This window comes from Manis javanica, chromosome 5 (genome assembly GCF_040802235.1).
Source record: "Manis javanica isolate MJ-LG chromosome 5, MJ_LKY, whole genome shotgun sequence".
Taxonomy (NCBI): Eukaryota; Metazoa; Chordata; class Mammalia; order Pholidota; family Manidae; genus Manis; species Manis javanica.
In genome coordinates, this window is record NC_133160.1 from 169,876,382 (window position 1) to 169,899,193 (window position 22,812).

Consider the following 22,812-nt stretch of genomic DNA (forward strand, 5'->3'; position numbering starts at 1 on the left):
GCCCGTGGAGCCTCAGTCTAGGCGTCTCAGGAGGAGGGCGATGGCGGTGGCTCTAGGGCCAGGAGCGCCGTGCGTGGTCTTCGGACGCGTAGACCCTGCTCTGCCCCGAGCACCCCCGAACCCCAGCACTTGTCCTCGCTACAGATGGGCACCGAAGTACCCGATGGCCAGGGCCTGCAGCCGACCAGGACTTTGCTGCCCCACCTGTTCGCGGATGCCTCTTCAGGAGCGCCCTACCATCAGCTCGCCCTTAGAAGGCCCTCTGGGTCCTGGTTCTGGCCTCGCGTTCCCATCTGCTGAACCACCAGGCCTCCTTGAACCACCCTCCATGCTGTGAAAGATGCACCCTGCCGCACTCCCAGGGAGGACAGTGAATCCCCTGAACTCAATCCCTGCTAGGTGGGCCGCAGCAGGGTGGAGGGGGTGTAATGACCACAAACGGCAATATGCCAGCAATGCCTAGATGGGAGATAGACCTCCTGGTGTGGCCACAGAGGGGAAAGCAGGAAGGAAGCACTGCCTTTTGTACAGAGGGGCTTCCAGGAGTGGACAGCTGGGGAAAGAGAGAGGTCTGAAGATAGAGATGAGCAGGCCCTGAGAAGGTGGGGAAGACTCTGACCCCAGTTCCAGGAGGGCCCTTCATTTGTCCAGAGACTGTTCACTGTGCACCCTCTGCACACCTAGGGTGCTCAGCTGGCATCTCTGCCCTCCTGGAGTGAGTTCTGGGGGCAGAAAGATGACGAACTGGAAGGCAGACATCAACAAACAAGCCAGGAATGCCACTTAGTGTTGGTGACTGGCTGTAGATGAAGGGAGCCAGGACTGAGCAACCAGGAGGAGCTGGCTTGCAGCAGCTAGAGACACATCTGAACAGGGGAAACAGAAAGTGCAAAGACTCGGGGGCAGGGCAGTCAAGGAAAGCAAAAGGCACCCTTTCCCACGGGATTCCTCAGAGGGTGCCCCGAGGTGTCAGCATGCTGCTGCTGAGGCCCTTTGTCCTGGAACATTTAGCTCACTGCTGGCCTCCTCCCCTTCCCCAAATGGCAGCAAGCTAGATGGCTGGGTCTATCCCTCCTCATCTCAGTATTCTGGCTTCGGGTCACCCCCACACAGAACCTGCCCTCAGCAGGTTGCAGGTCACAGGTCAGGGACAGGCCTCAGGACCAGCCTGCATCTTGGCCAGGGGAGAGCTGTGACCCAGCTATATAGTGCCTGCAAGAAGGCACAGGTTTCTAAGAAAGCCCGCTCCCCGTAATCCAACTGCTGCTGACTAATAAAGAAACAGAATTTAAGGATGCACCTTTCTCCATTCAAGAGAAGGTAGAGGGCAGGGAAAATGTCCTAAAAAGGAAAATCCATATCTGACCATTCCTGCAAAACTGTAACTGTGCTCTCTGATCCAGCATATTAACTAAAATGCAAATAATACTTCCACCAAATCCTTCCATGAACTTCTTACAATAACTTCTAAAATTAGCAGGCCTCTAGTCGAAGCTTAAAACTAATTCTCTGCCTGGAACACAGCGCCTGGAGCCATCCTCAGTGCCCAGATGGCAGTTCTGTCTGCTCCTGTGTCTGTTGCTCCCATGGGTAACTTCTTCCAAGCAGGCCCCTCCATGGCCTTGATCACTTGGTTTTACGGGGCTGCCTGGGTCAGCTGTGGCCGCTGTAAGCGAAGACCACAGACTGGGCAGCTTGAACTGACCACCCTTGTTTCTCACAGTCCTGCAAGCCCGAGGTCAGGGTCCAGAGAGCACTCTTCCTGGTTTGGGAACAGGCCGCCTTCTTGCTACGTTCTCATGTGGCTGGAGAGAGAATAAACGCTGGTATCTTTTTTCAGGAGGGCACTAATCCCACCCAAAGCCCCACCTCCAAATACCATCACATGTGGGTTAGAGTTTCAACATATGAATTAGTGAGAGAACAAATCTCTGTTGTTTAAGCCACCTGATTTGTGGTGGCGCTTTGTTAGGGAGCCCTAACAGACTGGTGCTAGCTGGTGCGGAAGGCAGAGACAGGCCAGTGGCACCCTCCTCCAGACTGGCTGCACTCACCCGCTGTTTCATCCTGAGTCCCACTGACGGGCCTTCTGATGCACTGGCACACCCACAGGAATGGCTGCTCTGCCCTGGGTGCTGCCGTTTAATTCCTCCTGCTCCCCAGGGCTGGGACGCTGTGGCCAGACTGGCTGCCACGAAAAATGCTTCCATAGATCTTCTTGTCCGTGTGTTTCAGTGGCATGTGTACACATGGCCACTGACATGTGTGACACCACTGGGCCATGGCACATGCAATGTTCACCTCTAAAAGATAATCCCAAACATTTTCCAAAAACCCACAGAAAAATAAAAATGCATACTTCCATCTGCAATGCAGGAGAGTTCCCTCTCCTGCACATTTCTGCCAACCCTGGACACTTAACAGTTTCACAATTCCAGCCTTTGTGGTAGAGGCACAGAAGTAAATGTGGTTTTGACTTTCATCCTCCAGTGGGGAGGGGGTCTGCACCTGGTCACAGACTCCTCTACCACCTGCCGCTCTTCTTGTGGGGCCCTGCCCTGAAGGTCTGGACCAGTTTCTATTGAGCACTTTTTTCTTATTGATTTGTAGGAGTTCTTTATATATTCTGGAGGTGACTCTTTTGTCAATTCTAGTCTAATCAGGGTCCGCAGTTGTTACCCGCCATGAAGTCGCTGTCAACGCAGAAGCACGGAATCAGCAGCGTGGCACCAGGGCGCCTGGGAGACGGGCAGGTTGCTGCGAGCCTCTGGGCCTGTTTGCATCGAGGTGTCGACACAGAACATTATTCCATGTCGGTTCTGCTTAAAGACAGTGTATTTAGTCTGTTGTTGGTTCACTAAACATGGAATTCATGCAGCAGCTGGGCCTCAGCCTGAATGAAGCTCACGGACACAACGTTCTCTGCAGGACATATTGCTGCCTGTTGCGCCAGTAACACTAGACAGAACCTTATCACCAGGTTCGGGCCATTTTGAGCAGCAACATTGCCAAGGAAAAGCAAAAATGCAGAAAACGTGATCCTGAGCGCTTGGCAGAAAAGTCACTTGTTTGCAATGAGAGCTGGAAGAGGAGGGAGGGTCACCTCGGTCCCCTTAGCCCGGGATGTGCGTGCAGCCACTCACATTCCTCACCGCTCAGCGCACGTGCCCCCATGAGCACGAAGATGCCGCGAGTGCAGGGGGTGGGGTTACAGATACGTGTTAGCCAGCAGGTGAATTCGCAAATACAGGACCGTGAATATCAAGGACTCTCTGTGGCAATGCCCCCACCCGGGGCAGGCCTTCCCCTGCCAGTGCTGGCTCCTGGTGAACAGGTTGCTTAGTCCTCACCTCGTCCACCTGATCAGCCCTTTCTTCTCTGGGGAGGGCCTTTGTGGGCTGCTGAAGCACCTGCTGCCATGGCGGTGAAGACGCTCTGGTGGTGGGAGAGCTGTTTGTCTCTCCTGCTCGCACCCGGCCAGCCAGGCCTGTGCTGGCAGCATGGTGGGAGGTGCCTGGGCTGTGTGTCACTAGGCCTGCCTCCACGTGGTGACCCAGTGATGGTGGTGCTGAGTCTGCCCAGCTTTAGGGTGGCCTGAAATTGAAGTTTCTCTTGAAGAAAAGAAATACAAAATTATTGTGATAAAATTAGATACATATTTATTCAGAATAAGAGAAGAAATCACAACAAATGAAACTTTAAAAAAATTGGTTGAAAGCACAAACATCACAAAATCCAGAAAATACACAATTTTTATTCATAACCACCTGCTACTCCACTATGATACTTTCTTCATCTACGGTTTTTCTTGTCTCTTCTTATAATAATTTTGCAATATCACTTTCCAGGGAGAAAAGGGAAAGATAATTTCATCTTTCTAGCATAGCTGATTGAAAAAAATGTGACTGTTACTTTACAAGTTTCTACTTGACAACCTATTCCTGGTAATATTATATATATTGTTAAAACTGCTGTCAAATTTGGAGAGAACCCTGCCAAGTTTCTTTCATCTTCAAGGTGGGTTGTGCAGTGACTAATCTAAAATGCTCCTACTGATTCACCAGGCCTTTTTACATCATGTCCTTGTCACATTGGCTGTGAGGATTCTACGTTAATCTTGCCAACATCAGCATTTCCTGTTAGGTCAGCAGGATGTTTCATTCTTTTCCAAAAGTTCGTGTGATTCCCTCCTCTTGGATATTTGCCATGGCTGTTCCTGGAAGCTATTTTCTGCACCAGGATATCTTACATTAGCTTTGCTATGCAGGAAAGTGACTGGGAATGACATAAATATACTTCTCTGAACCCCAACTGATGTTTCTACAACTCAGCTTCCCTTTGGCCAGATCCCAAAAGTGCCTCCCAGCAGGAGGGGAAGTGCAGGAAGAGATAGTGTGGGAACTGCTGTGGTCACAGTGTCTCGGTTTAGCAAACCAAACACGTGACTGTATGGCCACAGTGCCCATGAGTCCATGCCATCGTGTGGAACTGCAGTGTCCCAGAGATACCTTTGTCTTCCCAGGCCATGCTGTCTCCACTCTGCTGGCCTTACAGCCCTGATCAAGGACAACAGAAGCCCTCCTGTGCACTGGAGGTGTGGGCAGGACCACACTCCCTCCAGAGACTGACTGCTGAACTCCAGTTCCTGTGGCCCTCTCCCATGTTCCTGTGCTCGGGCCCCCCTCCATCATCAAAGCTAGCAGGGTGGCATCTTTATTCTAAAATCTGAACCCAGGATTTGTTTTAATGAGATAGGGGAAGGTGATAGGAACAGAGACAACTGCCTTTGAGAGAACTTATTACTTACATTTCGCGGGCCCCACGGGGTCACACGGGGAAGCACCAGGCTGGGTCAATGGGCTGAAGCCAGAGTAAAGAGAAGGGGCCCAGAGCCTTCACTAGGGCTTTAGCAGGAAGGGACAGGTGATGGAGCACAAGTGAACAGAGTAAGATTAGGATTAGCTATATAATGACTGCCCACTATGAGGGGGTCCCCAGCTGTCCGGTGCCTGGCCCTGGGTGATTTGGGACAGACGGGATGTCAGCTTGCTGGGTGAGACTAAGATGCAGGAGTCAGTGGGGGCTCTGCATGGGTTCATTTGTGAGCAGAGGCCCTTTCAAGGAATCTCTAGGAACTGGCTCACTCTGGGAAGGGCAGTGTCTGTAGGACCAAGACCCCAAATGCAAAAGCATCAAGAATGAAGAAAATAAGCAAATACTGTCAATATAGTCAGGGACAGGCAGGAAAAAAAAAAGGAAAAAGTTTCTACTTGCCTAGGGATACAGCCAGACTTGGTTTAAGGGAAGGAAAGAGAAGCCCAAGGGGGAAGGGGCTGTCCCAGGACGGCAGCTGCAGCACACCCCCCACCACCACTTCCTCTCAGCCAGAGAGGGAAATGACTCTTCAGTTCCAGGCGGCGTGTGGACCCCTAGCGAGCCTCTGTCTTGCCCCAGGCCGTGAACTCCCTGATTTAAAGGCCCTTGGGCGACTCACCTATAGCTCACCTGAACACACGCCCTTGCCTATGTTTGAAGGAGATGTGTCCTGCCCCTTGTTTCTAAGGCTCTGTAAACGTGAATCTCTTTCATGACAGTCACTTCTCTGCGTGTCTCACCACACCTGAGTCATCTCCTGAGGTCATCACAGTCTCATCCATATTAAGCATCCCCTGCCCCCAGGACACTGATGACTATTAGGTCCCCCGCGGATCATCCAGGATAATCTCCAGGCCTCAAGCTCCTTAAGTTAATCACAGCTGCAAAGTCCCTTCACCATGCTAGGTCACATCACGGGTGCTGGGGCTGAGGACACCAGGCCTGGCAGGGCAGCTGTCCACATTCCATTAACACCCCCCCCCCCACCGCAACTCTATGCCATTGTTGGTACACATCAATCCCCTAGATGTATGCGTCAGATACCACACCCTCTCTGCCCCGTTCTGTCAGTTCCTGCGGCCCTGGGCTCTCTGGACCATTCTCCTTCTGCTTGAAGGACACTGTTATCGCCTCCTTAGGGGAGGGCTGGTAGTGACAGATGTCCTCAGGGTTTATTTCTCTGAACATCTTTACTGACCTTCCCCTTTAAAGTATACTTTCTGCTGAATTTAGAGCTCTGGGTTACCAGTCAAGTCCTTTAAGGACTTGGGAATTGTCATTTGCTGGCTTCAGTCTATGCCAGTTCTCCCCATCCATACTTGGAGGGTGCCAGGGCCACTCCCCAGCTGGCTTTGAAGGTCTGCCTTGATTTGTTTTCAGTGTTTCCGTAGGATGTGTTGGACTGGGTTTCCCTCCAGGCCTCATAGCACGTCTTGATTCTGCATCGGGTGTCTGCCATCACTTTTATAAAGTTATCAGCTCCCAGTTCTTCAAATCTTGTTGCTGTTGCCATCGTAAGGGACCGTCGCGTTGGCGGACTCCCAGGATGCACGAGCTTGTCACAGCGTCGTGAAACTCATGACAGCTGCAAGCGGGGCGCCGGACGACCTGCTAGGAGCGCCCGGGCAGGTCGGCTGTGAACACCGGCACCTCCGACCCCCTCCCCCGCACAGGGGCGGCCGCCCCGCTGCCCGCTGGGAATGTCCCCAAGCACGCCTGTTCCTTCACTGCCCCTTTCGGGGAATGGCACCCCTCCCCACGCTGCTACAGCTAACCCCCGGAGTTACCTTTGACCCTGCGCTTTCTTTCCACCACCCCCAAGAGCGGGCCTAGCGCCATCTGCCAAACGTGTCTCACCTCTGTCCACCTCTGCCACCGCCCCCCACTGCTCCCGGGGCAGCGGCGACCCCAGAGGCCCGGCTGCTGACGGCTGGGATCCTAAGCCGCTACGCGCAGGGTCCACGCCCTCTTCCCGGCCCCGCCCCCCGGCCCGCCCCTCCCACGGTCCACTTCCCACTGCAGCCTCGCCCCGCGGCAGCGCTCACGTGGCGCGCGACCCGGAGGCGGAAGCGGCGGGCGCGGCCGGGGCTCCGGGGCGAGGAGGAGCGGGTGTCCCCTAGGGCTCGGCGTGCCCCGCGGCCCCATGCTCCCCGCCACGCTGCCCCGCGCCGCCCTGCTGGCGCTCCTGGCAGCGCTGCTGGCCGCGCGCCCCGCCGTGGCCGAAGTCCCGCTCCTGGTGCGTGTGGACGCGGCCCGCGCGCTGCGGCCCCTGCGGCCCTTCTGGAGGAGCACCGGCTTCTGGTGAGCGCCCTGCGCGGGGAAGCTGAGGCCCGAGCGGCCCGTGCGCCCCTGTCCCGCCGCGCGGCGCGGCCCCAGGCCGCTGAGACCCCTAGTCGCATCCGGAGAGACCCTTGGCTTCCTGGTTCCGACGCGTCTCGGACTCCGGCGCCCGCGCGCGCAGCAGGCCTCTGAGGAGGAAGGCGGGCCGAGCCCGAGCCTCCCCCGTCCGGCCCGCCCCGCCCTTGGGGTCGCCCTCCGTCAGAGGGGGGTTTCCTCTCTGTCCGCTCCTCCCTGCGGACTTTGGGGCTCCAGGGGGCTTTCTGGCTGAGGGGGTACCCTGTGGGGCGGAGGCCTGCGGCGAGGCCCTGAGTTTGCCTGGTGGTCCCCAGAAATCTGAAGAGCCTGTTGGCTGCACACGGCAGCCCTGGCCGCGGGAGGGGCCGTGGCCCAGGTCCCTGAGCTTTGCTGCGGGCTAGGACCCTCCCAAGGGAGCAGCCCTCGGTGCTGGATGTCCATTAGGGGACCTGCCCTCTACCCATGTGCATCCCCGACCTCCTTTGCACAGAGGGCTGGGTGGGGATGCGTCCCCTCCTCTGGAAGCCCCTGACCTCCGTAAACAAGAGGCTGCAACATTCCTGGTGTTAGGTGTCATTTTGTCACATCCGGGACTGTACATTCCCTGGCAGACACTCCCAAGTCTGGTTTACGGGAGCCTGGTACCCTAGGCAGCCCCAGCCTGGGCTTGTAGGTGCAGGATGTATGCCGGCCCCACCCACGAGCACTAAAGCTCCCACTCCCCTTGTTCTGTCTCCAGTCCCCCTCTGCCACACAGCCAGGCTGAGCAGTACGACCTCAGCTGGGACCAGCAGCTTAACCTGGCCTACGTGGGTGCTGTTCCGCATGGTGGCATCGAGCAGGTCCGGACCCACTGGCTGCTGGACCTTATCACGGCCAGGTGGGTGATGGAGGGAGTAGCAGCTGGGCACAGCCCACTTTGTGGAGATGAAGACAGGCTGAGAAAGGAGGTGGTGTCTGGGTGTGGAGGACGGAGCAGCCGTAGCAGTCGGAGCACGGGAGAGGATGAATCCTGCTCTGAGGAGCCATTGTCCCTGCATGTCCCAGCTAAGTGCCCTGTGTGTGGGGGAGCGTGGAGAATGTGCCCCTGGCTGCGTGGGTGCTGGGGGTGCTGGGACAGCCCCTGGACTGGACACGGCTAGCTTCCTGCTAGAGGTCATCCCAGAGGCTCAGTTGGGCTGGTGTTCTGCTCTGGCCTTCAGCAGCAGCCAAGCGTGTGCCAGTGTGCCCCGGGCTGTGTGCTCGAGGGTCAGCTCTATAGGGATGCTGTGTCTGAGGTCTGTTGGTCACATCTGCCTTTGGCCCTGCAAGGCCTGGCCTGGCCGAGCCACAGGTGTAAGGAACACTTGGGTGTGTGTACTGGGGGATTCCGAAGACAGAGACCCTTCCTGCCCTGGCCAGAGCCATCAGTTTGCACTGGCAGGGCGGGGGCTGGGCAGACTAGTGGGCCACCGCCCTTGTGGCACCTTGGAGCCACACGGTCACCTCAGGGCCCTTGTTCAGGTAAGGTGGCGACACCGTGTGTCAGACCTGCCCTGTGAGGCTGTGGCCATCCAGCAGCAGTGCCTGGGCCAGCACCATGCTGGTGCCTGTCTCAAAGACGTGGTTCTCTGGTCTTGCACATCCGGGTCCTCGTGTGTCTTCACAGTGCCACATTCCCATCCCAGCTGGGCCTCTGTTTCCTCCAGGGTGGAGATGGCACGGCATTGCTGCTGGTGCGGTCTTGGTGATGGGTGGTGTGAGGGTGTCTGCCAAGGGCCTCCTGGAGGGAGCAGGGCTGGCCTGCTAGAGGGTGGAGTCGGTGGCCACTAGCTCCCTGTGGCGGGCTCGGGCTGCCTGCACAGCACCATGCACGCTGTGGAACAGCTGCGCCTCTTCGGCCACATCTGCCTGGTCCTCCCTGAGGAAGCCACCCCTCCTCAGAGTGTCTCTTACCGAGGGACTGCAGCAAGCCAGGAACAGGGCAATGCCCAGGGCCCTGTAATCATGGTGCAGAGCCTGCAGCGTGGCCAGGCCGGCCACATCCAGGAACAGCAGTGGGGCGCAGTCGATGACTACTGTGTGGAAGCCGGCCACTGTGGGCACCAGCACAGCAGTGCTACCCCCGGGGCCTGAGGCCTTGTCTTCCACAGGGTCTCTCTTGCTGGCCCTTGCCTCTGGGCCCCAGCCCCTGGTCCTGGCAGCTGCACGCCCCACGTCCAGGCCTGTGAGGCTATAGAGCGACTGCAGGAAAAAGTCTTTGTTGGCGTAGTACAGTGGCCCCCCGAAGCGGAACACCCGCACCCCGGGCTCAGGGACCAGGCCCTCAAACTCCTCAGCATCCTCATAGATGCCCGAGTCCCCGATGCGGGCCAGCAGGGCAGCACGTGGGCGTTGTGTGCGGCCAGCCACGCTGAGCAGTGAGAGGAGCACGCCAGCCAGCAGCCCCACCTCAGTGCTGACCAGTACACAGGTGGCTGCAGTGCCCACCCACACCAGTGCTTCGGCCGGGCTGAGCTGCCACAGCTGCGGGATGTCCCTCACCTTGCGCAGGGCCCCCCGCAGGCTGACGACGACGACGCAGGCCAGCACGCTCCGTGGCAGGTCTCGGAACAGCGGCGCCAGCACCAGGAGCACCAGGAGCACCACTGCCGCACTGACTACACTGGACAGCTGGGTGCGGCAGCCGGCCGCTGTCTTCACCAGGCTCTTGGCAAGGGCAGCACTCGTGGCGAAGCAGTGGAAGAAGGCGGGAAGCACGTTGCAGCAGCCCATGGCCAGCAGCTCCTGGTTGGCTCGCACAGAGTAGCCATGGCTACGGGCAAACATCTCTGCCAGTGAGATGGAGAAGGCAGAGCCCACAAGGGCTAGGGGCATGGCATCCAGCGCCACGCGCCACATGAGCCTGGGGTCCGGCGCCTGTGGGGCCACGAAGCCAGTAGGGATATCGCCAGCCACGCTGGAGCCGAAGCGCTCGTGGAGCCGCCCGATGTGAGACACAAGCGTGGCCCCCACAACGACCAGCAGCTCCGTGGGCAGCGGCACCTTCAGGCGGTGCCGGCAGCGGTCTGCGAGCTCTTTGGCGGCCAGCAGCACGGCTAGGCACACGGCGCTGGTGATCACATCGCACGGGTTGGCCTGCCCAGCACTGCGCAGAAGACTGAGCCACGTGCTGACCACCATGCCTGGCCCCTGGTGTCTTGGGACCCGCACACCTAGAAGGTGCCTTAGCTGGGAGGTCAGGATGGTCACCGAGGCCCCCATGGCAAAGCCGTCGAGCAGTGGCTGCGAGAGATAGGTGGACACGAAGCCCAGTCGGAAGACACCCATGAGGACCTGTGGACAGAGCACGGTCAGGGCGGCCCCTGCAGCATGCATGCACGTGGGTGCTCACTTCCAGCCCGCACAGGCGTGTGGGTTGTGGGGAGCTAGAGGGCAGCTCCTTTTACTTCAGCCCCACAGACAGCACCACCCCACTCCCAGGAGACTTGGAAAGACTGGGGGTGGCCCCTGGGACGGGGTGATGAGGGATGGTCAAGCACAGTACAGGAGAGGGCTGAGTGTGGGAGGCCGCAGGAAAGCAGGCAGGGCCCCGGGGGCTGGGAGGAAGGCCAGGGAAGCCGTGTGGGCCTCTGTCGGGCATGTGTGGAGCCGAGGCCGCACTCCAGCTGCCTGTCCCTGCCCAGGCTGTGGCACCATTGCGTCCACCTCTGCCTGTGCCTTCCCTTTGCTGGTCATACCTCTGTCCTCTGAGCCCTCGACCCTGTGCTTCTTCTCTTGGGCTTGGCCCTTCTGGTGAGCGAGCACCTGAGCTGGCTGTTTGGATCTGGGCCCAGTTCAGTAGGACCCCGGTGCAGCCGGCCCCTCACCTGGTAGATCCCAGCCATCAGCGTGAGGGCAGTGGCAACATGGATGGCGTAGCAGGCACGCAGCTCGGGCACTGGCATGGTGGCTGAGGTGTTGAGAGCAGTGCTGTTTCCCCCAGGCCCTGGGCTGTTCTGGGCAGGGTCGAAGCCTGCCAGCAGGAGCTCGCGGTCCACCACCTGGCCCACCATGAGGCAGAGCAGGCTGAAGATGCCCACAGAGATGTGGCGCGAGGTGCCCATGAGGAAGTAGATGAGGTTGGCAAAGAAGGACGTATACAGGCTGTAGATGGGCTCCAGCCCAGCCAACAGCGAGTAGGCGATGGCCTGTGGCACCAGGATGATGCCGATGACCAGCCCAGACATGACGTCACCTGCCAGGTCCTCCTGTGGGCAGTACTGGCGCAGCCAGTGTGTGGCAGGGAGCAGGTCTTGCACTGCCCCCCAGGCACCCTGTATGCTGCATGCCCAGCTCCTGAGAAGCCTGGCCTTCAGCGTCTCACACACGCCCAAGGGTACTGGGGGCTGCCTGCGGACCAGCACTGGTTCCCGGCCCTGCTGCATGTGCTCGGGGGACGCCTGCATCCTGAGGCACCAGGCCCCTTTGGAAAACCTGCAGAGTGATTGGGCATCATTGCTAGGGCACTGGGTGTGCTGGGGCAAGAGGGCATCACAGAGACCCCAACACATGGCCAGACTGAGGTCTCGCCAGCACCCCTTGTCCATGCCAGAAGCCCCTCCGCTCCCCCATCCAAATGACCAGGGTCCCCCTGGCCGTCCCTCTGTCACCATGGGCCCTGGGACTGCAGAGGCTCGGAGGAGGAGGGCCCCTCACATGCCCTTGTAGATGCCAGGACCCTAGATTGGTATTGAGGGACAGCAGCTCTTGCCACCCACCAGTCCTTGTGGCAGAATTCCTGGAGTGCTTTGGGAGTGATCCCTGCAGGGCAGCCTTTCCTGGGTGGGTGTTAACATTTCTGGGTTTGGAACCCGGGTGCCAGGCTTCCCCTGCCGTGCCAAGGGCAGCCTCCATCCCTGCACAGCCCAATGCTGCTGCTTGCTCAGCGTCTCAGGTGTCAGTGGCCTTGACCTGTCCTGTTCACAGCTCACAGGCTCCCCTCGTGCTGCCATCAAGTGCATAGGTTCTGGTCACTCTGGTGCCTGTGTGGAGCCACTGTGCTGGTGGGGGGTATGGCCCCTGTGGGCTTGGGTGGGTGCAGGGTGCTGAGGTCTTACAAAGGCTGTGCCTCTTTTCCCTGAAGACCTCACCACATGGGTCCCCAGATGCCTTGAAACTCACCTAAGTCTGCAGGGTGGATGGAAGACTTAAGTGCCACCTGCTTTGTGCCTAAAGGTTCCCAGAAGGAACCCTAGGAGCCTGCACTTGCTGCTCACAGCGCCTGGCTGCTCGCCCTCCCCCCAGGGAGCTGGCCTCTGCAGTGGGCCTTCCTGCAGCAGGGCCCTGGGGTGACTCACCTGAGGGGCTCCTGCAGGCTCACCCAGTTGGAGGGTAGTGAGGTACCCTGTCCTGTCCTCTGAAGCCGGGGTCTCTTGGCTGGCTGGCTGGACACCCCCCCCACCGCCGAGCCCTCTGGCTTTTGTTTAGCAGGTAGGGGTGCAGGTGGCAGGGTCCTGGTGCAGGGCTGGTGCCAGGAGTTGGACAGAGGTGGGTCTGGCACTGACTGGCCCTGTGGTTAGCATCTGCTTGGCTGTGCTGTGCTTGCAGTTAAATTATTTACCCTGGAGATTGCTGATTCATGCGTTTCTGCAGACCAGTGCTACCTGAGCAGTTAATCTGGGAAGTTGTACTGTAATCAGTCTCACAAATAATTACAGCTGTGTAGCCTTCTGATATGCTCCCAGCCTCCCAGGAGCAGGGTCCAGTGCTGGCCGGGGTGGCAGGGCAGTGAGGAGCTGGAGCAGAAAGCTTGGGGGCTCAGGAGCCCAGTCAGTCCTGGGCTGGCACAGGCAGCCTGGTTCCCTTCAGCCGGGCTGAGTGCTGTGGACTGAAGACCCTGGAGGGTGGGCAGGGATGGGAGGGGGGTCAAGGGGAGGGCTGTTCTCCAGTCCCATCCTCCCTGTTCTGCTGGGGCTGGGCTGGGGGGTTACTTGAGCCAGGTCAGCATGGGGCAGCCATCTCCCTGGCCTCTGTTCTGTGTCCTGTGTGCTGTGTGTGTCCTACGTGCAGGCTGCCGAGTGCAGAGGGCTGCCAGCAAGATGCTGTTACCAGCCAGGTGTGCTCTCTCGCTGTGGCGGTGGGGGTCCTGGGTCTGGCCACAGGAGCGGGGCCACCTGTACCCCAGCTGCAGGCAGGTGCCGGGCTTCCTCGCTCTCTCCTCCTCACCCGGGGCAGGGAGACCTGGAGGGCCTGCGTGAAAGTGAATGGCCCCTTTGACGACTGCCCCGTGCTCTGCACATGATGAACCAGGGGTGAGCTATTCTTTCTGGAACGATTCCGCAGAGCCTCTGGACTCTCCTCCTTAGATGGAGTATCTCCGTGCTTCAGGGATAGTATGTGAATAGGTGCATATCCCGTGGGGCTGCTGTGGCCCCAAGTGCTTTGCCATCCTGGAAGGGAGGCCCAAGAGTCTGCGGTGGGCCTGCTCTGCCTGCAGGGCCCTGCACCATGAGCAGCCTGGCTCAGCCCTGCTTCTGTCCCCACAGGTGCTTAGAGGGGCACTAGGATCAGTGGTCCTGCAGAGCAGTGGCCCTGGGGCTTCATCCCCCAGAGGTGGGATGGTGAGGTGTTGACGGGGGTGGAGGCCCCCATCCAGGCCTCTCCACATTCTGCCCTGCTTTGGGACCTCCAGGAAGCTTCCCTGCACCTGTGGGCGTGGCTGGGGAAGACCAGGATTCCCATTTGGGGGCAGAGACGGGAGTGGAACCCACAGGTGGGGGTGCGCCCACACCTGCAGTGAAGGGTGGGCTGTGGCCAGAGCCAAGGCCCCTACCTGTGATGTCTTCTCCATCTTTCTGGGTTTGATCTCATTCTTGAGGGCATTGGGCCTCAAGATCTCGCCCTGTCTTACAACCCACCGCCCCAGGGCAGAGCCTGCAGCTTCCCCGCCTCCCTCCCAGCTGCAGTCTGGCCCAGGACCTGCTTGTCGTGAACTGCAGTTTCTCCCCGGGGTGGGGGCAGGGTCACGGGCTCTCCAGTGCCCCCGCAGCCCCGTGCGGCACCGTGACTTCCTAATCGTTGTCTTTAAATCACTGATTTAAATTGTCAAGTCATTTATCTGACAAGGAGATGTGTTCCCACCACAAGTGGAAAGAGGCAGGTTTTCAGGGCACTGAGACGCGAGTTTCTCAAGGAGTAGCGCGCCTGCTCCCGGGTTCCAGTAGAGGAGGTGACGTGGTCCTACCGCTCCCAGGCCCCGGGCGACACCGCCCCCCACCCGACCCTGGCCTCGGCTGCGCGTCCCCCTGGTGCGGGGCTGTGCCCGCGCGCCCCCGCGCTCTCCCGTCCCTACCGCGGGGGCGCGCACTCGCCGCTGGTCCCCACCCACATGCACCCGAGCTCTCATTGGCCCCGGGGCCGCTCGGTTCTCGCGGCGCAGGCGCTCAAGCCCAGGGTGGCAGGGCCTTGTGCAGCTCCACGGCCGCGCGCGGTGAATGAGGTCTTTTAGCCCAGCTTACGTGTCCGGCCATTAAGGGAGGCGATCCCGGCGGTGCCCCTTGCTCAGGTTCCTCCCCTTGGGGGGCAGCAGGTTGGAGCGGCCCGCCTGACTGTTGGTGTCCGGCCGGCGTCTGCAGCCCAGTTTCTCCGCACGGGGAGGGCTGGGGTGGGCTGTGCACTTCGCCTCCCTGCTCAGTCCCGCCCTTAGGTTAGGCCTCTGAAGTCCCCTTCCCCCCTCGCCAGGGAAGGGGCGCCCAGGCACCCACAGGGGTGCCCAAGACTGCCCCAGGGTTCCTTGAGTAGGGTCTTCTGGCCCCGGGAGGCAGGTGAAGCGGCATCCTGGCTGCTGAGGCTGGTTGGCCCAGTGGATGCTAGGGTGACAGGGTGACAGGCCGAGGATGCTCTGCTGCCGGGGTTCCCTCCGTGGTGGCCTGCCGGCCCTGGCTGAGCACGGAGTTGCGGGCCAGGGTCTGCGGAGAGAGCTCGGACCGGCACTGGTGCCTTCTCCACCCGATCGCCCATCGCCCACACCTTTCCCACACCTCCGCCCGCCCTGTGGGACTTTGGAACCTGTCTGCTGTGCTTTTAATTTTTCCCCAATGCCGGTTAGTTCTACTTCTATGCTATCAGTTGTGACCTTGGGATGGGGGAGGGGGGGTGGGTCCCTGCTGGGTCCCAGAGGCGGGAGGACGCAGCCCCTGCATGGAGAGGCCAGTGAGGGCGAGGGGGGTAGGTGGCCCAGGAGAAGCAGGAGGCACCTGGGCATGTGCTGGACACGGGCCCCTGGGTGGGCTCAGCCTTGACCTCGTACAGGGAGGCACTGGGGAGGGGATGATGGGGGTGCTGAGGTGTGGGATGGGCAGGTTCCAGGGTGGTCCCCCCTGCCCCTCCCCCATGGTCACACGGACAGACCCAGCGCCCCGAGAGGGTGGACTGCAGGCCCAAACCGCCTCCCACCTCCGCCCTCGGCCCCGCTGATGGGCTACCTGTGTCTTCAGGGGAAACCCTCAGACCTGCTTGCGCTCCTCTCTGGGCAATGACTCCCAGCCCGGGCTGACCCCTGGCTCTGGGCTTAGCTCACTGCACCTGCCCCCTCACCTTGCCTGGGCATGGCTGCAGACCACCAGCTTCCTCCCCCAGTCCTAATGCCAGGTGCACCTGCCAATGTCCAGCTCTGCATGGACGAATCCCAGATTCATCTTACTGCCAGCTCATCCCTCCCGCTGCCATCTGCACCCCACCTACCTGCAGCTCAAACCAGAATCTGAGGGGTTTTCTGGATTCCTGCTGTCGAGCTCACTTTGAATCCATCAGCAGATGTCATCTCTCTACCTCAGAAACCCTGTTCCAGCTTCCTCACCTCCTCAGCCACTGCTCTTCCAGCTCCCACTGTGGCTCCATTTACTCGTTGGAGGGATCCATTCAAGACATAACGGCAAACGGCAGGACTGTAGAGACAGTGGAAGGATCAGGGGCCGGGGTGGGGGAGGGGGGTGGGCAGGCGGAGCCCAGAGGGTCTCCAGGCGGAGAAGCTACTCTGTGCAGGGCTGTAATGGTGGATACGTGTCGTTACGCGTTTGTCCAAACCGCAGACTGCACCACAGAGCGGCCCGAATGGAAACTGGACTTGGGGTGCTAATGATGAGCCAGTATGGGCTTCTCAAGTGTAACAAAATGACCCCTTTGTGGGCGTTTGAGGACAGGGTATATGGGAAATCTCTGTGCCTATTTTGCTGTAAATCTAAAACTGCTAAAAGAAATATTGAGTCTTAAGAAGAAACAGAAAAGTCATGGCCCTGCTCAGCTTGGAGCCCTGAAAGGGTGCCCCACGTCACCTGGGATCAGGTCCCAGCGCACGGCAGCGAGGCCTCATGTGACTGCGTTGCTCACGGCTCGCCTGTTCTCAGCCTCGGGTCCATCACGTCCACGGCTGCCTTTCTGCAGCTTAGTCGCCACAAGTCCCTTCCTGCCTCTGGCCTTTGTGCCTCTTGTCCTGTGAGCCCCCACGCATTCTCACCACTGGCATGCTCCGTTACTCGGTGGGTCTTAGACACCCCCTCAGAGAGGCCCTCCCTGCCTGGCCCTTGGCGCCTGTCAGGTCCCCTTTGTGGCACGTGCTCTTACAGGGCCAAGTGGGTGCCTGACTGCTTCTGTCCCTTCTCGCACGCAGGCCCTGAGGGAATTGGGCCGCAGACTGGGATGAGTACAGGCTGCCTCTCTCCTTTCCTGCAAGTCCATGTTGCCTTCCGGAGTGTGGGAGGGGAAGCCGGGTACTAAGAGAGAAGAGCTGGATGTCGGGCCACAGAGAAGCAGGGGCTGCCAGGCCCCTCTCCATGGCCCCCAACTCCAGGGTCTGCTGTCTTCAGGAAGCCTCATTCTCTCCTATTCCATCCTGTTGTACCTTTCTCAAAAGACCTACCTGCCCTGTCCCACCCCTGAGTCCTAAGCTGTGCTGAGCTCCTTAAGGCTTGGGGATGGGATTCCAGTACAGGCCCCCTAGTTCACTCTAGGCTGTGAGGGACTGATGGGCTTCCGTTGGTGTTTCCCTGGGAGAGGGGCCAACTGCAGGGCGACTCAGGCTCCATCTGCTCTAACCTAGCCAGAGTCACAGTCAGGGGCTCACCTTCCCCCACCCCAACATTGGAGTGTCCTTCCATAGGGGGTCAGCCAGAGAGGGCCTGAGCTACAACTTCACTCACCTTGATGGGTACCTGGACCTTCTCAGGGAGAATCAGCTCCTCCCAGGTAAGTGGCTGGCCCCACTCTCTGCCCACTGGTTCCTCCCCACCCGTGGCCTGGTTCCCTGCCCAGGACCAGCTTCAGTGCTGGCATGGCGGAGCCCAGGCTGAGTGGTGTAGGGCCATTGTGCAGGACAGCCACCCCATGTGTCACAGGCTTTGAGCTGATGGGCAGCCCCTCAGGAAGCTTCACCGACTTTGAGGACAAGCAGCAGGTGTTTGAGTGGAAGAATCTGGTCTCCCTCCTGGCCAGGAGATACATTGGTGGGTGGGGTGCAGTTGTGGGGTAGGGGGGACAGGGTGGGAGTGGGAGCTTCCCAGCAGGCTCTCCTGTGTCCCCCAGGGCCCCTTGCTGGTCTTCTCGGTCACAAATCGGCTGGACTCAGGTCCCTGCCGTGCGGTCACAAGGCCTCATGTGGCCTGATGAGCAGGAAGGCCAGTAGGGGCAGGCAGGATCATGTTGCATCATACCCCCATCACATCCGAACCCCCAGCCCTGGACACTCCTCCCCAGGGAACCCAGACGGGCTTGGTACTCCCCTGCCCAGGAGAGGGGCGCACACTATAACAGTTGTGCTGCAGGTAGGTATGGACTGCAGCACGTTTCCCAGTGGAACTTCGAGACATGGAATGAACCGGACCACGGTGACTTCGACAACGTATCCATGACCATGCAAGGTGGGTGTGCCTCTGGTGTTTCGGCTGGCCATGTGGATGGGAGATGCCCTCATATGTGCGATACAGACTCTGCACCCCTCCTGCCCAGGCTTCCTGAACTACTACGATGCCTGCTCTGAAGGCCTGCGGGAGGCCAGCCCTGCTCTGTGCCTGGGCGGCCCTGGGGACTCCTTCCATCCCCTGCCGCGCTCCCCGCTGTGCTGGGGCCTCCTGAGCCACTGTTACAATGGCACCAACTTCTTCACGGGGGAGGTGGGCGTGAGGCTGGACTACATTGCCCTGCACAAGAAGGTATGGTCCGGGAACCCCTGCTCCTCAGCCCTCTCCTGGCAGTCACGTGGGCTGGCCCCTTGCTGAGGCGGCCACTGCTCAGGGCGCGGGCAGCTCCATCTACATCCTGGAGCAGGAGAAGGTGGCACTGCAGCAGATACAGCGGCTCTTCCCCAGATTTGCCGACACCCCCATTTACAACGACGAGGCCGACCCTCTCGTGGGCTGGTCCCTGCCTGAGCTGTGGAGAGCTGATGTGACCTATGCCGCCATGGTCGTGAAGGTGAGCCCGCTCCCAGAGCCCACGCCCCTACCCCCGGGAGCAGCCTGTTTGCAGCAGCGGGGATGGGACTGGCCGCCAGCAATGCTGTGATCCCAGCAGCCCCACACCCGCAGGTCATTGCACAGCACCAGAACCTGCTGATGGCCACCAGCCCCTTCCGCTACACACTCCTGAGCAACGACAATGCCTTCCTGAGCTACCATCCGCACCCCTTCTCGCAGCGCACGCTCACCGCACGCTTCCAGGTCAACAACACGCACCCGCCACACGTGCAGCTGGTGCGCAAGCCTGTGCTTACTGCCATGGCGCTCCTGGCCCTGCTGGGTGAGCTGAGCCCCGTCCATGCATTGCTGCTGCCGCAGCCAGACTGGGAACCCATGGCTGGCCTTGCACGCCCCAGGTGGAACCCGCACTGAGGGCTCCATTGGGCCAGAGTGCATTCCACGCCTGCAGCAGCTTGCTCAAAGGCCCGGGGGCGTATGGATGTGCCCTGCTGTGAGGGTGGGGTTCTTGCCTCTCACCTTCCCACTTCTCCCAGTTCATTGAGACACAGAACCTCTGTGGTGTGGTGTGGCCAGGGCATCTTGGCCAAGAACCCTGTGAAGGGGAGCAGGTGGTGGGAGACAGGGCTGGCAACCTCCGCCTGATGACCACCCAGCCCCCTGCCCTGCAGATGGCGAGCAGCTCTGGGCTGAAGTGTCGCAGGCCGGGGTGGTGCTGGACAGCAACCACACGGTGGGCGCCCTGGCCAGTGCCCACCGGCTGGCTGGCTCCACTGATGCCTGGCGTGCCACAGTGCTGGTCTATGCCAGCGATGACACCCATGCACACGCCAACCACAGCGTCATCTTGACCCTGCACCTGCATGGGGTGCCACCAGGCCCCAGTAAGCAGGGGCCCCAGGGAGGGCAGCCTGGGGCTTCTGGCGGGGTGGGCCTGGAAGCGTGGCCCCAGCATCCTTCTTTGCCCCGCAGTGCTCGTCTATGTCACGCTCTACCTGGACAACTGGCTCTGCAGCCCCTATGGTGAATGGCAGCGCCTCGGCCGGCCAGTCTTCCCCTCTGCGGAGCAGTTCCGGCGCATGCGCGCGGCCGAGGTCTGCAGGCAGGGTGGGATGAGGGGCTGCGCAGCTCCTGAGGTCTGAGGATCCCGAGAACCCGCCTCTGTCCCCAGGACCCAGTGGCCACAGCGCCGCGCCCTTTCCCTGTGGGTGGCCGCCTGACGCTCCGCCCTGAGCTCCCGCTGCCTTCGCTCCTGCTGGTTCATGTGTGCGCGCGCCCCGAGAAGCCGCCAGGCCAGGCAAGTGGGTGTCCCCTCCTCCGCTGCCGCCACCCCCTCCCCCCCAGTCACGGGTGCCTCCCTCCGCACAGGTGACCCGGCTCCGTGCTCTGCCCCTGACCCGCGGGCAGCTTCTTTTGGTCTGGTCGGATGAGCATGTGGGCTCCAAGTGCGTGAGCAGAGTGGCCACCCCATCCCTGTCCGTGTCCCAGCCCCTGTGGTCACCACCCAGAGGCCACAGCATCACACCCTGTCTGATGCGGGGTGGGGGTGCCCGGGGCATGTTTTCCGGTTGACTTTGGGCTCCAGCCCCGTCCCGACACCCAGTGTGGCCTGCGGGCACTGCAGGCAGAGCTCCCAGGCAGGGAGGGTTTGAGGCCCTGGAAGGCCACCCAGCCTGGATTCCATCCCTACCTTGACTGACCTTCCCCAGGTGCCTGTGGACATATGATGTCCAGTCCTCCCCGGATGGTGAGAGCTTCGCCCCTGTCAGCAGAAGGCCATCCACCTTCAACCTCTTTGTCTTCAGCCCAGGTGTGCCTCTACCCACTGCCTGGCCTTGGCCACAGCACAGTGCCCTGTGGGGTGGGCCGAGGGGGCATTGCTCAAGAGTGCCAGTGTACATTTGTGTCCCCAGACACGGCTGTCACCTCTGGCTTCTACCGGGTTCGAGCTGTGGACTACTGGGCCCGGCCAGGTCCCTTTTCAGACCCTGTGCAGTACATGGAGGCCCCTGCCCGGTGAGGGCCTCTACTTCCCAGCGAGCGTGAGCCTGTGCTGGCCGGCAAGCCCGGGCAGCCGGGACCCGAGGTGGGCTGGGTCACCACCGGCCATTCATCATTTGTCAGCTCTGTCCATCTCCTCCCATCCTCTCAAGTCCCCCAACTCATTCCTTAAAGGACCTTTCTGCACATTGGTCTTAGGGTTGGCTTTTGTGGACAGGCGCTGGGTGGACGTGGGCCTGGCCGGAGAAGGCCTTCCTGCTTCCCTCCCGATCAGAACACCACCACCCACCTCGGGAGCCGGGCTGGGAAGCTGGTGGGCAGACAGGAGGCCGAGGAGCTGCTGTGACCATGGGCGCCCTGCCCTGGGCTCTGCCCACCTGGCTGTGCTGCAGAGCTGGGGCTGAGGGTGCACTGGGGCTCTTGGTCAGGATGGCACCTGAGGGGTACCACTTCCTGAGATGCAAATGGGCTGCTCCCCATGCCTCACCAGGTGGGGCGGGGGACTTCCAGGTTGCTGTGTCCAGACTGACCAGCAGCAGGAAGGGCCCACAGCATCTGCAGTGTGCTGTGCCCACCCCATAGTCTTCCTGGCTCCATATCTGGGCCCAGGAGGTAACAGACGGCAGGCTTATCCAGGGTGACTAGGGGACTGTTTACTGGGGTGTGGGCAGGGGACAGGGAAGCCACAAAGGGTGGTGTGCACCCCAGGGGCTCCTCCCCACCCTGCGCCACCCCAGGGTAGACCATGTGAGGGAGCACTTGGTGGTCCAGATAGAGAAAGTGTGGAGAGGCCACCCAGTGAGCATCAGAGACATCAGGCTAGGGTTGCAGCCAGCCTGGGGGGCCTGGTTCTGCCCCCATCCACCACCCTGGGCTCCAGTTGGGGAGGGGACATAGTCTGGAACAGCAGACAGAAGACAAGACCCAGTCAGCCCCTCTGGCTCCCCAAACCTTCCTGCCCCGTCCCCGTGAGGCTCAGGGCCGCCAAGTCCCTTATTGTGGGTGGGAGATGTGGATTTGGTCCTCAAAGGCATCTGTTACCCCTCTGCCCTGTGGGTGCCTTAGGGCTTGGTGCCTGGGGGCCCAGACTGTCTCTCCGGTAGTCCTTGTGTCTCAGTAACTGACCATTGTTACTGCACAAGAGGGCAGTGGGAGGTTTCTGGATTCCAGGCATTTTCTTCCTGCCCCACTGCAAAGCCCTGAGGAAGGCTTCTCGGGCTGCAAAGCACCTCAGACCACAGAGTCAAACAACAGGAATGTATTTTCTCACTGTCCTGGAGGCCGGGAGCCACGGGGCAGGGGCAGGCAGGGCCGTTCCTTCAGAGGCCTCCCTCCCTGGCCTCGTCTGTGGCCTCATCTCCTCTTACAAGGACGCAGTCATGTGAGATTGGGGACCCCCCTCTCATGACCTCAATTTAACTGCCTCTTTAAAGACCCTGCCTCCAAACAGGATCCCATTCTGTGGACTTCGGCATGGGAGTTCTGGGGTTCACGGCTCCTGGCACAGCCCTGCTGTGCCCAAACTGGTGATAAGGCGTGCCCTCCTTTGAAGGTGATGGTGGCTCTAGGGCCGTCAGTGGGACTTGGCTGTGCACCGGCAGCTCTGCCGGGAGAGGGGAGCCACATCTGTGCTGGGTTCCCCTGTCCCCAGGGGCCAGTTGTCTCCACTGTTGTGGCTTCCCCGTGCTCCCAGGTAGCTGGCGCAGCCCCACCCTCTGACCAGGCTGTCTGGCTCGCTGTGGTCTTTGCTGCAATGGAGTGATCGGTCACCACCGTGATTGCACCACAGCTAACCACCCCTGCTGCATGGCCACCTGGGCCATGGAGTGGCCACTGAATGGCAAGAGAGGCCTGCTTGTGAGAGTCTCCAACGGACAGACTCCGTCGGTGTCGGTGTTTCTGTGGGACACAGCCCCCTCGTGTGCTTCTCCAGGACTGCTCTGTCCCCAGGCTTCCCCCTTGATCTTTCTGAGCTTGGCCACCTATCGGGCACTGCTGCTGTAGAGCCCAGCTTGAGCCAGATGTGTCGCATGCTTGGTTGTGCCCAGAGACACGGGCATATGTGCACTTGTGTCCACAAGCCGCCGCACTTTTTTTCTCCCCAGGCAGTTGACAGGAGGCTCCTTGTGGGAGGAGGTGGGCTCAGCAAGAG

At 60.4% G+C, this 22,812-nt stretch overlaps 2 protein-coding genes across 8 annotated transcripts; one reads left to right on the forward strand and one right to left on the reverse strand.

Moving 5' to 3' along the window:
- The first annotated feature begins 7,010 nt into the window (after nucleotides 1-7,010).
- On the forward strand, nucleotides 7,011-20,846 carry IDUA (alpha-L-iduronidase). Of its 7 annotated transcripts, none has more exons than XM_036991465.2 (14): nucleotides 7,011-7,176; nucleotides 7,970-8,281; nucleotides 17,348-17,433; nucleotides 17,583-17,690; nucleotides 18,009-18,104; nucleotides 18,193-18,395; nucleotides 18,478-18,657; nucleotides 18,771-18,981; nucleotides 19,331-19,543; nucleotides 19,632-19,753; nucleotides 19,831-19,956; nucleotides 20,028-20,104; nucleotides 20,369-20,469; nucleotides 20,573-20,846. In XM_036991465.2, exons 1-14 carry the CDS (start codon nucleotides 7,019-7,021, stop codon nucleotides 20,677-20,679), a joined length of 2,100 nt encoding a protein of 699 aa, XP_036847360.2. In that variant the 5' UTR covers nucleotides 7,011-7,018; the 3' UTR covers nucleotides 20,680-20,846. The 7 variants fall into 7 exon arrangements, 6 of the variants coding, with proteins under 6 accessions (XP_036847360.2, XP_073094013.1, XP_073094014.1 ...); XM_073237912.1 differs by having other exon boundaries at nucleotides 7,970-8,110; nucleotides 17,288-17,433; XM_073237913.1 differs by having other exon boundaries at nucleotides 7,970-8,110.
- On the reverse strand, nucleotides 9,016-12,673 carry SLC26A1 (solute carrier family 26 member 1). The gene is made up of 3 exons (XM_036991452.2): nucleotides 12,549-12,673; nucleotides 11,079-11,685; nucleotides 9,016-10,545 (listed from the first exon to the last, which is right to left on the reverse strand). Exons 2-3 carry the CDS (start codon nucleotides 11,655-11,657, stop codon nucleotides 9,016-9,018), a joined length of 2,109 nt encoding a protein of 702 aa, XP_036847347.2. The 5' UTR covers nucleotides 11,658-11,685; nucleotides 12,549-12,673.
- Nucleotides 20,847-22,812: the final 1,966 nt, after the last annotated feature.

Bases quoted from the DNA above. Each gene is read 5' to 3' on its own strand.
- IDUA (XM_036991465.2), top strand. From the start codon at position 7,019: ATGCTCCCCGCCACGCTGCCCCGCGCCGCCCTGCTGGCGCTCCTGGCA. The intron at 18,982-19,330 runs GTGAGCTGAGCC...CCTGCCCTGCAG, and splicing joins GGCGCTCCTGGCCCTGCTGG to ATGGCGAGCAGCTCTGGGCT. The intron at 19,754-19,830 runs GTCTGCAGGCAG...CTCTGTCCCCAG, and splicing joins GGCGCATGCGCGCGGCCGAG to GACCCAGTGGCCACAGCGCC.
- SLC26A1 (XM_036991452.2), bottom strand. From the start codon at position 11,657: ATGCAGGCGTCCCCCGAGCACATGCAGCAGGGCCGGGAACCAGTGCTG. The intron at 10,546-11,078 runs GTGAGGGGCCGG...CTCTGTCCACAG, and splicing joins TGATGGCTGGGATCTACCAG to GTCCTCATGGGTGTCTTCCG.